We start from the raw sequence: 17,756 nt of genomic DNA on the forward strand, positions 1-17,756 counted from the left end.
AGATTTAAGAAACATACTATTGAGCATTAACAGACACTCGGAATCAAAATAAAACAGAAAATTTACCATACTTTAAAGTACTACTAAAATAAAGACTTTATTAATGAAAGTCTGCATAATGTGTACATCAAAACAAAAGTGACTACTGATGCCGAATAAAAAACTTTCAGAGAATGTGTACCACGTGATTCAATTTTTTAAATTTTATATATATATATATATATAAAAGCTATATTATAAATACAAAGCTAAACTATTAGAGTGCTAACAATACTGCTCATACAAAGAAAATTAACAGTAGTAAAATATGAATACATAAGACACTTATTTTTGGTCCTTTTGGAAAAAGAGAACTAAGTTGGGTTTCTTTTTAACATGGCTCCAGCACAAAAATAGAATATGAGATGTAACTGCAACATTCTTAGTGTTTATCCTTGTAATTCTTTAAATGTCACCCGTCATAATAGCAATGAACTCCTCTTGATTTACTGCAGTAAGAAAGAAAATATAAGTCAGAAATACAAATTTTTCACAGGACGATTGTACTATTTTATACTAAGTATTTTTAAATTTTGTATTATACAAAATTGTTAATAAATTAAGACATATTATTTTGCTTTTACTTCTTTGATAGGAAGTTGACCACGTTTATTAAGTAGAACCTCATGAATACAAAAATATATAATGTGATAAACAATATGAATATAATATTAATAACAGAAAAGACATATTATTTAAGTTACAAAAAAGTCTATCATAATGACAATATTTACATACACTAGCAAAAATAGTTTTAAAGCTTGAAATTTTTAATTTTTTAAATGGTTAAAAAAGCCTCTTTATTATCTTTATTCTATGAGTTCATTTAGCAATCCCTTCCTTCATAAACAAGTTTAAATCTATCATACATGTACATTAGAATTCTAAAGGAAGAAAATATAGAACTTTTTAAAAAGTCAAATTGTTGTTTGATTTTTTATATATTTAAAAGCCACTTAAAAAAATTTGAAAACATCTAGAGTAATAGTAATTTTAAAGGGTACAAATTTAATCTTAATTAGCTAGATAATACAGCAACTATAAAATATAGATGTAAATGCAGAAACCATCACTCATAAAGAGAAAATGTTACCAAAACTATAAATAAAATTCAGTAAGAACCTACAGTGTATAAAGCACCATATTTAAGAAGGCAACCTAGAAATAAATAGGTAATAATCTTATTAAATAATTTTTAAAACCAATATATACAAATATACACAATTACTAATAGAAATGTTCAGAAAAGAATGCTCCCTCTTTGTAAAACAGGTGATTTCATGGGGTCCAAAACTTAACACATACCTTAACAAAACACTGGTTATGAATGATCATTTTGATAATAATAGTAACACTGAATGAGGAAAAGAAAGATCTGGATTCCAGTCATATCTCTGATACAGAACAGTTCTGTGTCTTAATTTTTTCATCTGAAAATACTGAACTACAAGATTATCTTTTTAGGTTGTTTCTACATGGTAATATATGAAAACATTCCAATGACTCAAACATTTTTAATTGCCTAGTGAATGCCTACACCATCCTAAGAGTTGTGTAATATACCAAAGCAGACACCAGGGTTCCTAATCTACAGTATCTTGAAATTTAAGTGAAGAAGATATTAGGTAATATAAAATTATTTTTAGTTTTCTTAGGAGTAACAATGGTATCATAATTTTGAAAAACAATATCCTTATTCTTAGCAGATGCATGCTAAAATGTGAGGGAGGTCAAGTTCAGGACGTATTTTTCAAATGATCCAGAAAAAAAATACACACTACAGACAATGCAAATACAGTAAAATGTTAACTGCTGAATCTAGGTAGAAGGGGTAGAAGGTATAAAGGTGCGTATTGTACTAAACTAATATTTTTTCCCTCTATGGTTGAGAAAATTCATAATGAAAAGTTAGAAAAATATTAACCAATTAAAACACACTGAGGAGATGAAATATGTACATCAGGAATGAAAAAAATATACTGGTTCCAGTTTTAATAATCATGTAAGTCATGTTTCATACCAGAAACAGAGAACTGCTGTATAAGACAAAACATGATCTATTATTAAAATAATACACATATCTATGTTGAAAAAAATTCCATCATAATGGGAAAAATCATTACTTCTGAGAAAAACTTCGGCAAGAATAAATCTTGATTTGGGCTCTAAAATAAACCATAGGATTTGGTTTGACAGGAAGTGGAAAGAAAGCTAAGGTATGAGAATACCTTCAGCAACATAGTTAAAAAAAGAAATAGTGCAAAAATAAGCTCTAAGAAGTTAAGAAGAATAAGTTGGCCAGAAGCTGGTAATGAACCATGAATCCATGCATTTCAATACTAAACATCTGCAAGACATTATGACACAGTAGAACACATAACCTGTAATATTTTCAATGATCTTACAAATTCTAGTAGTGATCTTTGACTTTCGTATAGCTTCATAACTTTCTCCATCAATCATATATCGAGTTTCTATACTAATAAATCTAGCACAATACCCACCTTTAAATAGGCATCTGATAAAATATTTATTGAATCAAACAAATATAACACTTTTCTCCTACACTGCCTCTTTTATTTTATTTTTCATGTTTATTTTTGAAAGAGAGAGAGACAGCAAGCGAGCATGAGCAGGGAGGGACAGACAGAGAGGGAATATCACAGAAGTCGAAGCAGGCTACATACAGGCTCTGAGCTGTCCGCACAGAGCCCAACACAGGGCTTGAACTCACAAACCCCACAAACCGTGAGATCATGACCCGAGCAGAAGTCGGACGCTCAACCAACTAAGCCACCCAGGCGCCCCTCCTACACTACCTCTTTAAACAAAATTTTCATAAATCAATCACTTCATTGGGTTAATCTTATTACAGGTATTTTAAATACAGAATTTATTACCTAATAAAGATAAATTATCTACAAATTAAGTAGATTAAGTACCTTAGAGACTACCTGGCTTTAGAGGAAAATTTTAGCAAAATTTAGACAAATTTTAGCATCTGAAGTGACAGTTGAGTCTTTTATTGAATACTGAGTATTGAATATTTTATATACTAAAATAGCATGTAATTTTTAAAATTCCATAAACATAGAAACCTAATTTTATTTTTTAGCATAAGAGGTAACACAGTGTTATGGATAAAAGCATAAACAGGTTATAAATCTCTTGGAACGTTAGTTTCTTCATTTATAGATGCATCCATCTATCCTATGCATTAATATAGATAATACTATATTTACTTCACAAAAGCCATTATGAAAATTAAGTGACATAATACACAATGTAAATGCCAAGCACAGACTCTAACAAGTATTAACTACTAAATAAGTGTTAATACTTATCATAATTATTTAAAAGATGGTCCACTTTGGGTTTTTAAATGTTGATTTTTCCAAAAATATTTACTGTGTTTTACAGATCTTGGGAGTGATAATTGGGAAAGCATTCTTTCTGTATCATTAGCACAGCTCTATTTAGATCTTGCATTATATTTTTTTTTCCTTTAACTCCTTCACTGTATTTATTATTCTAAATACACAATAAACATTTCATTTTCACTGCTCCTAAATACTAAAGTATGAAAAATTCATAAAGACAGAAGAATTACCAAAGTCTACAAAAAAAGACAGCAAGTATTATGATCTTTACTAATTTAACATATACAAAGAAAACAGGTTATATTTAAACAAAACTGCAGCCAAAAGAATCCAAATTAATCAAATTAACAAGTTTTTCTAAAATGCCACTCATACTTTTTCCAAAATAGGCAGGTTTTCATACAGCTACAGAGACCCATGTAAGTTATGGCAATATCCCAAAGCCAGACTAAAAATGGATTACATTTCATTGTTTCTGAATATGAAAATGTCTTTCAACAATGATTTCCTGGACTTGCCACAATAATAAACTTAGTACATCTTGTTTGAGAAACAGATAATATAAAATAGCTACTATGAATTCTGAAAAAGTGTATTTATCAATTACAAGAGCATTTATAGATATAAATAAAAAACAGTAGTATACGTACGCATGTGCAAGACTATTATTCATATGGTCAAAGACAATATTTGATGCATACACCTAGACCCCATGTAATACTTCAGAAGTCCCTCACCCCCCAGAAATTCAAATCCCAGACTGGATACTAGATTAGATGAATTTAATATGTTAAGAACACCTTCCTCCACTTGCATAAAAGACAAATCTTAACAATAAAAGATTATGCACCACTGTATTATATTTGTAACCAATCTCTTAGAAAAAAAAGAAAAAATGTTACTTGCCTGTTAGTCATTTAAACAAATGACAGTAGGATGCCCAAGCAACAGTTATACAGTGACTTAAAGTAAAGTTAGCATTGAGAACCAAAGTAATGTTTTAAGTAAGTATGCACTAAAATCTTCAAGCAATGGGGCTTGAACTCTTGAGTTTCAAAAGCAACAAACAGAGCGGACTAACAAGAGATGTAAGAAATGGGACACATTTTCTATGCAAAGTTTCGCATTGTTTAAATTTAAGAGGCAGCTTCATAATTAATATTTTCCTCTAATGTCAAATTAAGCTAATACCAAAACCTAATTTGCATGTGCCTAACACAGGAAAAGAAAATAACTCTAATCTTTTGACACAGGTAGTAGCCGTTACTGATGATTTATGAAATAGACATACCAAGATTTTCTATGCTACTTAAGATAGTACCTTTATAAAACAGAGCTGCTTTGAAATTAGTTAGGGTAACAGCCAACAGCTTGGTAAGACACAAAAATTTTTTAAATATGAAGGCAGTGGATACTATCTTTGTTTTAAAAACCATCTTTGTTTTAAATATAAACAGGGGCACTTGGGTGGCTGAGTCAGGTCATGATCTCACGGTTCCTGAGTTTGAGCCCCATGTTGGGCTCTATGCTGACAGTTCATAGCCTGGGGCCTGCTTTAGATTCTAGGTCTCCCTCTCTCTCTGTCCCTCCCCCACCTCTCTCTCTCTCTCAAAAATAAACATTAAAAAATAATTAGACTCTTAAATACAGAGAACTGAGGGTTGTTGAGGGGATGGGGGAGAGGGGAAAATGGGTGATGGGCACTGAGGACACTTGTTGGGATGTGCACTGGGTGTTGTGTGTAAGCAATGAGCCATGGGAATCTACCCCGAAAACCAAGAGCACACTGTGCACGCTGTATGTTAGCCAATTTGACAATAAATTATATTTTAAATAAATAAATAAATATAAATCTATCAATACCCTTCAAAGAACTAGTATTAAAAAAAAAGTTTTATATTCCTTGAATAATATTTACATAAATATGAGAAAGTATAATACACAACTCTAAAGTACAATCTACAAACCTGAACTTATAGCTACTGTCTTACCTCCTTATTAAAGCATGACAGTATTGCCAAAGTAAAGTATGTATTATGTACATATTTATGTATGTATGTATAGGTGATACTCTATCAACATGTATCTACTGTAATACACACTCCTGGGTCAGGGCTTTAAATCAACCAACGTCAGAGCACTCACTGTGTTCAAGAAAATGCAGGAAAATATAAAGATGAGTAAAGATACAAAAAAAGGAAAACAAGTTTCCATTTAGTAATAGGCACCTTCAAATATCTTCCTTTAAAATACTTACAACCACCTGGAAGGTATTACCATTCTCACTTTAATAAATGGGAAACCACAACTCAGAAAACACTGAAAACTCGCACAACATTACAGAGCATCTATGTAAGTGGCAGAGATTCAATTCAAATCCAGATCTGTAGGTTTCCAAAGCCTCAGGCCTTTCACCCTATAGGATTCCATACTGCTCTTAAGGAACTTATAATATATTGGAGAGTTACACATGTAAATAACTAACAGAAGGCATTGTACAGAACTGTCAAATACCGTGTTCCTCTAAATGCTATGGACCCTCAATGGCAGTCTCCATAACTCATACAGAGGCCACCAGAGGAGGCTCGAGAAAATGGAATTTTAAAATGAATCAGAGAGAAAGACTAACATTTTAGCAGACAGAAACTGGCAATTAGAATATTCTAGGATTAAGGAATGGCATAGCATAAAAAAGTGTTTTCAGGGTAGAATATATTTGGTCAAGGCATGTATGTATGGGAGGTGAAAGTTAAAGCAGGACACTGAAGAGCTCAGTAGGAAATAAAACTGGATAGTTAGGGCAGAATCTATCTTAGAGAGCTTTGAAATTTACTCTGTAGGTAGTGAAGAATCATTCAGTGTTCGAAGAGAGGAATGACATCATCAAACCTGTATTTTAAGAAAAGAATGTTATCAAGAAACTAAATTAGAGGGTAGAGGCTCATAGGCATAGAGGGCAATTAGGAGGGTAAAGGGACTGTAGAGTCAGTGAGGGCAGAAACCACATCTGCCTTCCTCATTGTGTAGCAGCACCAGATTGCACATAAGGCACCATATCCAGCAGGCATTCAAGGAAATAATGAATGGGGCTATAATAACATTCCTACAAAGAAATTAGGGCCAGAACTAGGGCAGCAGCAGTAAACAAAGACATAAAACAGTTTCAAAACATTTGAAGAGTAGAAACAATAGAACTTAGTTACAGTTTAGAAGAGCATGTAGTTTAAGGAAGAAGTCATTAAAGGCTGATGTTTTATGGGTGCCTGGGTGGCTTAGTGGGTTAAGCGTCTGACTCTTGATTTCAGCACCAATGATAATCTCATGGTTTGTGGGACAGAGCCCCGTGACGGGTTCTGTGCTGACAGCACAGAGCCTGCTTGGGATTCTCTCTCCCTCTCTCTCTGCCCCTCCCGACTTTCACACACATGAACACAGTCACTCAATCTCTCTAAAAAAAATAAACACTTTTTAAAAAGTGGACATTTTTTACCAAGTAGCTGAAATTTTGGTGATGTTCAAAAAGGATTTTGGTGATCTTCAAGGAAAGATTTTGGTGATGCTCAAAAAGTAAAGTACCTTCCTGAAGTGTGGAACTTGATTTTACAACCAGTTTATTTGGTTTTAAAGGTCTGCTTCATTCTAAATTGAATTATGTGAAATGTTTATGCTAAAACCCCACTATAGGGTGAACAACAATTATACCAAATAGAGATACTTTGCAATGAGTCTTGAAAATCATTTGATTTTAGACAAATTTACTATATGCATATATCAGTAATAATACCTAAAATATGTGTTTTACTCAAAACTTACTTTCTCCATCACCATCTTTATCAAATTCTTCTATCATAGCCCGAAGTTCTTCATCACTCATGTTTTCACCCAGTTCTCTGGCAACACGTCGCAAATTTCTCAAGCTTATTTTACCTGAATCATCATCATCAAATAGTTTAAATGCCTTTAATATTTCTTCATGTGGATCTCTTTCCAATATCCAGTCGGTCACTACAGTTAAAAAGAAATTTTAAAAAAAATTTAAAAACACTTCATAATCACAAATGCATTCGTGAAATCAAAAAGTACTAGATGAGAATTAAAGTTGTGAATCTTTCAACATTTAGTTTGATAATAAAATGCCAAATCAGAGCCCAAGAACCCAAAAGGTAAAACTCAAATTATAAAAATCAAATCTGGGTTTTAAAATTTAATCTTTATGTTATCAACAATTCATCCTATTATAAGAGTAAGCAAAACTATCACACACAGAGGCAAAATAAAAAGGACTACATACCATATTTATTTAAGGTCTACCATTATCAAGAATTGTACTATGCTCCACTAACACCAAACAAAAAAGTCTAGGAGTTTGTAACTTAGCTATAGAGATGGTATATCAACAAAACAATTAAAGCTACTTAGATAAAAGCTGTCTGATGGCTGAACTTAAGCACATTATGGTTCCTTAAATTTAACCCTGTAATAAAGACCAAAAATTCCTGACAAATTCACTGCCATCATTGACAGAGATACAATTTCAGAGAGACGAAAATTCTACCGATAGCTTCATGATTTGAGGAAACTCTTGGTTTTCAAAAATATGAAAAGTAGTTACTGAATATGACTGTAGCAAGAACCACCTCTCCCCCTCTGCCCCCCAAAAAACAAAGTCTGGAAAGATCTCTCTAAAATCACGCCCATTTTGTTCACCAAGATAATAACTCTCAAAAAACTACAATTAAAAGTGAGAAATATCAGACTTCAACAGCAATAATATATTCTAATAGATTAAAGGTAGTAATATAGAATAATGTAGTAAACTTAAACACTATTTTTAATATTCACAGTCATTAATCAATAGCCACAACAATAAAAATTAAAGTAACAATCTGTGGTATAAAATTTTTTCAGTTACTAGATAAAAATCTGAAAATATCTAAGTAAACATCTCTGAAGTAATTCTACAAGCTAGTCTACTACTATAACAAAAATTATTTATGACTTTCATCATGCCATTAAAAATAATTCAGTTCTAGTAAGGTTGACAGAATCATTAAAAACTTGCAAATGCTTATAGATGGAAAGTTTAATGCACTCAAAAGGAAAACTACAATTCAAGCCCACAAAAAATTATTGTTGTTTTGCTGTACTATCACTGTATTTGGTTAAGTAAGCTTTAGAGTAAGTACCTATTTAAGCTAACGTTAAATCATCTACATATACGTTTAATAGTTTTCTATTACCCGTTAATTGTATCCAAAAAGTCTTTCAAGTAACTAATTGAAGTATATTACTATAAGTATGCAAAAAACCCAAGCTCATAAATATTCAGTCAAAAAGGAGTTGGCATATACACAGCCATAACACCAAAATAAAATACCATGCTTAACTCTATGGCTCATACTCAACTTATTTTGAATTTAGTCCCAACAAAAAAGCAGGACAAGGAAAAAAAAAAGTGTTAAGAAATTTTCTTCACCAATTAAATAATTTACATGACAGGTGAACCAAAAAAGCAGCTTGCTGAGAGTATTAATGTACTTAAAGAAGCAACAGGGTGATGTGGGGAACAGATGGGGCTCCAAGATGTATAAATTCTTATCCCACTAGTGCTTTAATTGTGTTAGTTACTTCAGACTTATGTGTATATATAATCTTTTATCAATACTTTGCCTTAGAATACAACTTTTCTCAGGAATTATAAATACCCATAATTCTGGACAGCTAAAACATGGTATCTTTATGGTGACTCTCCTCCATGCCTTCATGCTCTATTCCTATTCTACAAAGTAGAATTGTAAGAAACACATTTTTTTTCCAAAGAAAATAAATCAACTAATATACACTTAGGTGACTTCAATCTAATTCACAAATTGCTGTCCATGTAACTTTATTTTCAAATTATACTACCATAAATATACTTCCTAAAAACAGTTAGACCTTACACATTATAAAAATCACTTAAGAACATAGCACATTAGAAAACATCACATTAAAAGTTAAAAAATCATTAAAGGTGCTGCTAGAAATACAGCTTCAACTATATTTCTCACTGCCTTTTGGGGGTTTCTATCCAAAAATACAAGTTATTTTACACTCAACATTTCAGAATTCAAATTCCTCCCACTATCACCAAGATACCTGTTGTTTTGATGCCTGATCTCAAAAAAGATAACAGCATCATTAACAAATAATCTCTCATATTTGAAGTCTGAACATTTTTTAAGCTGATTAACCTAATCAGCGATTTATTACTACAGTGCTAAGGATACTACCCTTTTTATTCTTAAATGGGCCTCTCTCTTCATTCTCACCACCCTCAGCATAAAAAGTCTATTATTTTCTGTCTTCAGTCTCTCTGCCCTTCAACCCATCTTTAATACTCTCAACAGAGTTACCTTTCTAAAATATATCTTCTCTTCCACAGAAATTGACAATGATCATCTGCTGACTAAAGTCCAAGCTCTATATGTGATGCAAGACTACCTATTTGGCCCAATACTATCTTCCACTTCAAACATACTATACTTCCAGTACCACCCTGTTGTTGTTGCTGTTTTCTCTGCCTCCAATGTCTTTCTCTACTGCGTCCCACAATCTTCTCCTTAGGATGAAATCCTATTCACATTCCCAAAGGCCTAAATTAAAAATCCCCTCTGCAAGGTCTTCTTCAATTGCTCCAGGCCAAGAATTGACAATTCTTTTTGTTGTCAAAAAACAGATAGTAAATATTTTAGCCTTTGTGGGGGCATAAGGTCTCTGTCTAAACTACTTTCTCTGCCAACTCCTGCTTTAAACAAAATTATAATTTACCACAGAACACCACAGCTTATTATTACTTACATTTAAATGGTAAGCTCCTTGAAAGACCCTCTTGGTAACTTCTAATTAATTCCCCTCCCTCAACCCAACACAGTACCTAATGCCAAAAAAATCAGCAAATATTTGTTAAATAAGCAAAGCAAAATGGTAATACAATATTCTATTCTAAAGAGGCAATGGAATGTGCCCAAAGATTCTGGTTACGTGTCAGACTTCATCCAGAAATATCTGTGGAACAGTATCCTTCACTAGTAATAGATGATACCTAAAACTAAGACTCAAATGTTCTGATTTTGAGTTATCTGTCCCAAAGTATAAAACATACCTTCATCTGTGGTCAGTTATTATTGAAAAATAATCCACAAATGGAGAGAATACAGAGCTCTTGACTTCAATTTCTAAACAGTAATAAATTTTTATTTGACTGACGGTATTTTCAAGCAGGTCAAAAGCCTAATCTTTGAAAGTCAGAGAGAAGTTTACCCACGGCCATTAATTCTGGAAGAAACCCAGTAATCATGCTCTCTTTTTTTTTAAGTTAATTTATTTATTTTGAGACAGAAGGAGGGAGACAGAGAGAGAGGGGGGAAGAGTAGAGAGAGGGAGAGACAAAGAATCCCAAGGAGGCTCCACATGTCAGTGCAGAGCCAGAGGCGGGGCTCTAACTCATGGACCTGTGAGATCATGACCTGAGCCGAAACCAAGAGTCGGAGGCCTAACCTACTGAGCCACCCTCATACCCTGTTATTAACACAGAAAAGATGGAGGGTCAGGAAAAGGTGAATATGGCATGGGACTTTGGCTTCAACTGCTAATAAGATCACAAATTTAAAACTGTATTTACTTAAGATGATATGTGTTACATAAAATTATTAATGACAATGATATAATGCTTAAAATAGCCTGCAACTATGAAAACAGGGTAATCAGAAAAATATAAATACATGGAATATAATACTTTTTATGTTCCAGTGATGCATGTACAATTATTACGAGGCACTAAAACACAATAAAACAAAGATAATTTTTAAAGTAATACTAACAAATACTTAATAGTACTTACTATAGCTAGGCCCCTTGCTAAGCACTTTACTTATTAACTTATTTATTCCTCACAACCCACAAGATAGCCCCAATTTATAGTTGAGACACAGAGAAGTACAATGACCAAATTATACAGCTAGTAAGTGGCAAAACCAAGATCTGAACCCAAGCAATCTGGTTTCAAACTGTCCATGCCAAGCCACTACATTGTATCAAATGTGCCTGAATTGCAGCTCTTTCCTAATGGTATCATTGTCACTATATCCTAACACCTGTCTATAAATAATCTAAGTTGGAACTTGGACTAAGATCATGAACTATACAAGAGCTTCAATACTGAAAGACTGAAAGAATAAAGATGGCTCTCCTCCTCTCAATAAATCTACCAATTAGAAAAAACGAAACAAAACAAAACCAAAAAACCACGCACAATATGCTTCCCAAAGGGACAACCTGCTTCTCTAAACAGTTATTTCTCAGTGTATAAATTGAAGTTCTTCTGTGTTGTGCTTTCTTTCTCTTTTAGGCTCATCCTTTAATTTCTCTCTTCACTTTCATTTTGAGTTTTCAGATTAAAAAAATAAAAACAATGATTTAATGGTAGGACTCTATCTTTTCCATATGTACTAACTGCCATTTTTTTTTTTTTTTTTTGCTTTGTGTATTGCTTCTTGCTGAATATTTACACAAAAAGTTTCTGTATATGTGTAACTGGATTTGTTCCTAAATTTTTTACATCTCTAAAAACATGAAATGTATATATCATGACCCATATAAAGTGGTTATCAATGGTTTAGAAAATTTATTTAATAAAAACCTGAATATACATACATTCTACGTATAATATTCTACATAATGTATTTAAATTATAATAACAAAGTCCTTGCCTTCCAGAATCTTCTATACTAAAAAGCCTGATATATGCTGTAAATAATTCACTAAAATCAACTGTATAAAATTCAATCATATTAAGCTCATGACACATTATGCTTAGTTGGTTGTTCTACAATGATTTTTCCTGCTTAAGTCTGCCAAATGCCTCCTTTACCACAATCTTCTCTCCACTTGCAACTTTAAACAGATGACTTTATTCACCAAGATCAAGTCACTCAGAGTATATAGACCTTCATAAGCTGTGTCAACCTGAAGGCATGCCCTTCATCTAGAGCCAAAGATAACAAATGCTACAGGTTTTCTCTTCTCCCACTCTGCCAACAAAAATCACACACCAGAATGGTCTTAGGAAATATTTTCCATACAAAAGGATACCAAATTTTCTGTTTTACTCTAAGAAAATAATTTTTTGATCATCCTTTATCATACAATATAAACACATATTACTTAGAAAAACATCCTCCCACAAAAAGTTACACAATAGTTCCTTAGAATCTTTAGAACTAAAGACAAAATGATAAATTCCACAGGGAAGCTGTAAATCTTATATTTTCTTTGAAATTAAGTAAAAAGAGTGTCCCCCGGCCCCCATATGAGATCCACATTATACCACAATGTTCTATAACAAAATTCCATAACCCAGAGAATTAAAAAAATACTAATATTAACCAGAAAATTTCCTAACAAGTGCTAATTACAAAGACTATTAAAATACACACCAACTTCATTAAAATCTTCAAAGGTGATTTTCCCTGTGGCTTCTCTGTCATAATCTTTAAGAATCTTCAGTACATCAGCTTTTTTTACATCAAACCCCAAGGCTCTCATTGCCACCTTTTGGATTAAAAGGGAAAAGCAAATTATCAAGCACTCTTTCAAAAGAAGTGACTTCTAAAAGTTTTCAGACTTAAGAGAGGCAAACACATTAATGAAACATTTAATTCTGTTGCATGTTTTATATCTCTAAAAAAACAAAGTGATAGTTTTTCTCCACTACTGAAATTAAATGGCAATTTTTTTCATTTATATATCTTTTATAGGACATACCAATCAAGTGTTTATAAAATACACTATACAATAGGCTGACGTAGTGTACAGATCATTCTACTTATTTTTTAAATGTTTATCTTGAGAGAGAGAATCCCAAGCAGGGTCCACGCCGTCAGCACAGAGCATGATGTGGGGCTCAATCTCAGAAATTATGAGATTATGACCTAAGCTAAAATCAAGAGTCAGGTGCTTAACTGACTTGAGCCACCTAGGCACCCAGTATACAGATCATTTTAACAAGTTATTTGCTCTCAAATGATTAACAACCAAAATGCAAAAAAAAAGGCATAGCATGAATATTAAAAATTTATACAACAGAAGAGATAAAAGAATGAAAATAAGAGTTACCATAAGAATCTACACGATTAGTTGTTAAGTAAGTAGTTCAGGTCCCTGAGTTTAAAGAAAAGATCCAAGATCCTGTTTCTGTTAACAAGAAGAGAGACATGACACTGACTAAAGAAGTCTTACTTGGAGAGGTTCCATTTGTTCCCTGATGTATGGATGAAATAAAGTAGAAGGGCAATAAGAAAAGGATGACTGGTATTAAAACAGATACCATAAAAAAGAGGTTTGAGGACAGTGAAGAGAGCTGCTTATCTTACCTGAACAGGAAGAGCTCAGGTGGAAGCAAGTGGTTAGCAAATGAGAAAAGGAGCTAGTAGTAAAAGTGTGGAGGGCATTCAATAAAAATTAAAGGAATGTGAACTTTATGCAGTTGATAACGAGGAGCCACTAGTTTTATGAACAATGAACAAAATGAGGAAAGAATTTTAGAAAGATGAACCTGATGGTACTATACAGAGTTAACTAGAAGCTCTAGGTAGGAAATAAGATCCCAAACCAAAATAATAACAATGGCAACAAATGGAAGAGACATTATAAAGCAAGAATGGATCAAAGCTGGGTAAGTAAAAAAATAAATAAAAAAAATAAAAAAAGAACTAAAGAGCTATTAAAATGTTGCCTTTCTCATTGTGCTAAGTGTGAGATCTATACTATCCTAAACACCAATTTTCCCTTGCATCTTTAGAAATAATTCTAGGCCCTAAAATTGACATTTTTCCCCATTAGCATCGTGTCAACATCAGACATCATTTATGTTGTCTGCACCAGAGAAAGTACATAAAGAATATACTACTAACATGTTCAAATTAAAAGAGAAATAACACTCTCACAATGTGAAAGAAGAATGAGTCACCAAAAACCAAACAAACAAAAAACAGTGGGAAGAAGAATACAGTAAAAACTGTTTAAATCTTATAGTTTGAAATCTTTTAATTACGTGAATGAAAAATAAGGCCTTACATAGAAATTTATTTTTATATTTAAAACATTATTCATTTTACAATATGAAAAGGAATTTCTAAAAAGATGTTAGGAGTATTATTCAATTTTCTTATAGCATTTAACTGTGAACATTTCAAACGGTTTCATATTTCCAAAACCAGTCAGTTAAAATACTTTAGAAATGTATTTTAACCAATTATCAAAAATGAACATCATTTTAACAGAAAAATATGTATTTTACATTACACTATTACCTTTAATTCATGATAATCTATTGCTTCATCCTTGTCTGTGTCAAATAGTTCAAAAGCATCTTTAATTTCTTGTTTCTGTTCTTCAGAGAGTTCTCTTCTTTTTTTCCTCTTTGTTTTGTCTACCACAAGCTCATTTCTATGAAATGAAAAGAAACAAAGTCTTTTTAGCCTACTTTAATTCTATTCTCCTATGCATCCAGATGATTAAAATGCAACAAAAAAACTAACCGATTGAATAATTTTTTAAATTTCTAAAAAGGAAGTTATGTGGGAGAATCAGAAATCTTCCGTACATGAGCCTTGCTCATTCCATAGTCTAAGCTGCTATAAATTTGCACTTTCCAAAAGTGAAAAGTATTACAAGTTATTCAAAGAAATGAAGACCTTTCTTTCCTTCTAGCTTTGCATTTATTCTCACTGATACTACAGAGGAAAAAATCAGAACTTGAATAAAAAACATTGTTTTTATGACAAAAAATCGCCAACAAAAGAACAAAGCATTCATTATTTACATTGCTCTAAACATAGTGTTAAAAAATCAAAGGAAAATTCCTAACTGATGATCGTTATGTATTTGGTTTACTTCTGATATCACTTATAAGTTACCTAAATTTCTACCCAAAAAAGTTTAAAATTTAACAATTAACTTACAAAGTATTTCAGCGTGGTAGGTTACAAGTGATTTAGATTACACGTAAGTTTGGCACTTTATTTACAATTTCTTTCATTGATATGTCTAAACAAACCATGAAAACGCCAAAAAAAAAAAAAAAAGAGTATTTGTGCTAATTTTCTATAATAAAGTGAAGAGTCTATGGTTTTGTAAATCTCACTTGTAAATTTAGATTTAATCTCTCATAAACTCTGGCAACTTTTTTAAAGGAAATTTTATTTTAAAAGCCAGAAATGTCCTCCTTAAGAGATACTGATCTTAGCGTTCCAAAATTTCAAATGCCGCTGCAACATCTGCATAAAAACAAGTTTTGAAACCCAACAAACTCATAAAACTTTAAAATGTAAAACTCGGGTTGATTTCAGTAAAACACGTTATCTATTTGCCTGTATTTTGTTCTCTAAAATCTACAACAAAGGCAAGAGATGATTAGAAAGTGACCGAAGACGTACAATAAATAAAGCTGAGGAAAATCGGTTTATACCAGCTCGAACATTTCCCGGGGTCATTTTCTCTGAAAGGCCAAGTCCACAACAGACCTACAACTGACCCCACGCAAGGCTCCCACAGGAATCTCCTAACCGAAGGCGGCACCAGTTTAGAGAGGCGTATCTAGCTATTTTTAAGGTATTGACGTCTACACGGGGCTGGGGGCAACAGACAGGGGGTTCGAGGTCGCAAGTGAAGGAAAGGTAAAAAAACTAAAAAATTTGAAAAATCTTAAGAGATTACCAATTAAAATCATTAAAATGGGTCTCCGGTTATACCTTAATATAGGGCCCTAGCAGAAGAGCAGTGAGGGGTTAATGTTATTCCCAAATTTTATAGTTAAATATGATGACAGCACTGCCGCTGAGGTGGGGCCGTACACCAGGAAGGAGGAGCTGAACTAAGGGATGCTCCATGGCCTGATTTCTCGCAGAAAAACCGCGAGAAGAAACATCGCGATATTTCACTCCCTCCTCGCAACGAAAACAGCCCATCTTTTTGGTGGTGCAAAGCCCAACGCACTGATAGACGTGTCTACCTCAGCAGAAATGCACGGGGCTCATCACCTGCGACACACCACGGCCCCCAGAGTGAGGGGTCCGGGCCCGGGAACGCTGGCCGAGACTCCTCTCCCTCGTCCCAAACTGCATCCCCTTCCTCGCCTCGACCCCAACTGCCTCCCTTCCACACACACCCGCCCTGGGGCCCGCTGCGAGGTGTGGAGAGCTTTGCGGCCTCCTCATTACCGACCTCAGAGCTAAACTCATTTTCTCTTCGGACAGAGACGTTCCGCTCAAGAACGACCTTAACGCCCTACCCAAGGCAGCACGACTTCCACAAGCCGTTCAACAGACACCAACGACCTCAGCGGCCTCAAGGACCTCCCACAAGGTAGACACTTCTGAGCCGGATTGGTTGACATTGTTAATGTCCTGCCCTTTGAGGCGGAAGCGTCATTCGTCCTCTTCTCTCATTGGGTGTATCTAGCGTCAATCAAAGAAACCTCTCCTCCCTCTTGGTCTCTTGCCCCTCCTCCCGCCCTTTAGATTGGCCTGTTGCGGTTTCCCCAAATCCTTTGCGGAGCGAGGGTCTGGATATTTGCGTGGTAGAGGGAGGTTGGTAGCTGGACCTCGCCTCACGCAAGGAGGCCTGTAATCTGTGGCGCTTGTCCGGAGACAAGACGGACAGCTCCGAGGGAAAGGAAGGAAGGGAGAAGAGGCACGCTGTGGGCTATCCTAAGTCTAGAAGGAGGGAGTAGCCGGGGAATGAGGTCTGCCAAATTTGGCTTCGCCATGTTCTAAAACTTTGGGTGGGGGTTCTAAAACACAGGCTTAAACATCCTTTTCTCCCATTCTGATTTTAGTAGATATGAATCTGCATTCTTTTTTCCTTACAAACTGGCCAAGTGATTCTAAATCAGTTGCTCTGGGTTATTTTTGTGTAATTATTGGGTTGGATTATTAGGCTACTTACGGTGAAGCTGTACTTCACCTTCTCTTAGCTCTCTTTCTCCTTGATTTTTCGATAATGTCCTTCATTTTCCAGGGTTGTAAGCTGCTTATGCACATTATCGTATACCTTCACTTCAAAACTAACTTCTTGAAGCTCATTTGGGTAATTAATTTGTTTACTTGTTCGACACTCCTCCTAAGGAAAGCTGACTTCCTTAAAGTGCACGATTTCATCTTTCATTTGACGCTATTCCTAGTGCCTAATACAATGCCTCATGCATAGGTGCTCAATAAATATTTGTTGCCTTGAATGGAATCTTGCTGTGAAAACCCACAAAGCACTGAACTAAACTGTAAACTTCATAAAGAAATG

At 33.8% G+C, this 17,756-nt stretch overlaps 1 protein-coding gene across 1 annotated transcript; it reads right to left on the reverse strand.

Annotated features, from left to right (window-relative positions):
• Positions 1-71: 71 nt before the first annotated feature.
• CETN3 (centrin 3) lies at positions 72-16,813 on the reverse strand. Its single transcript, XM_007079759.3, has 5 exons — positions 16,683-16,813; positions 14,771-14,906; positions 12,896-13,010; positions 7,233-7,424; positions 72-488 (listed from the first exon to the last, which is right to left on the reverse strand). Exons 1-5 carry the CDS (start codon positions 16,697-16,699, stop codon positions 445-447), a joined length of 504 nt encoding a protein of 167 aa, XP_007079821.1. The 5' UTR covers positions 16,700-16,813; the 3' UTR covers positions 72-444.
• Between the last annotated feature and the right edge of the window lie 943 nt (positions 16,814-17,756).

The sequence above is a fragment of the Panthera tigris genome, chromosome A1, assembly GCF_018350195.1.
Source record: "Panthera tigris isolate Pti1 chromosome A1, P.tigris_Pti1_mat1.1, whole genome shotgun sequence".
NCBI lineage: Eukaryota > Metazoa > Chordata > Mammalia > Carnivora > Felidae > Panthera > Panthera tigris.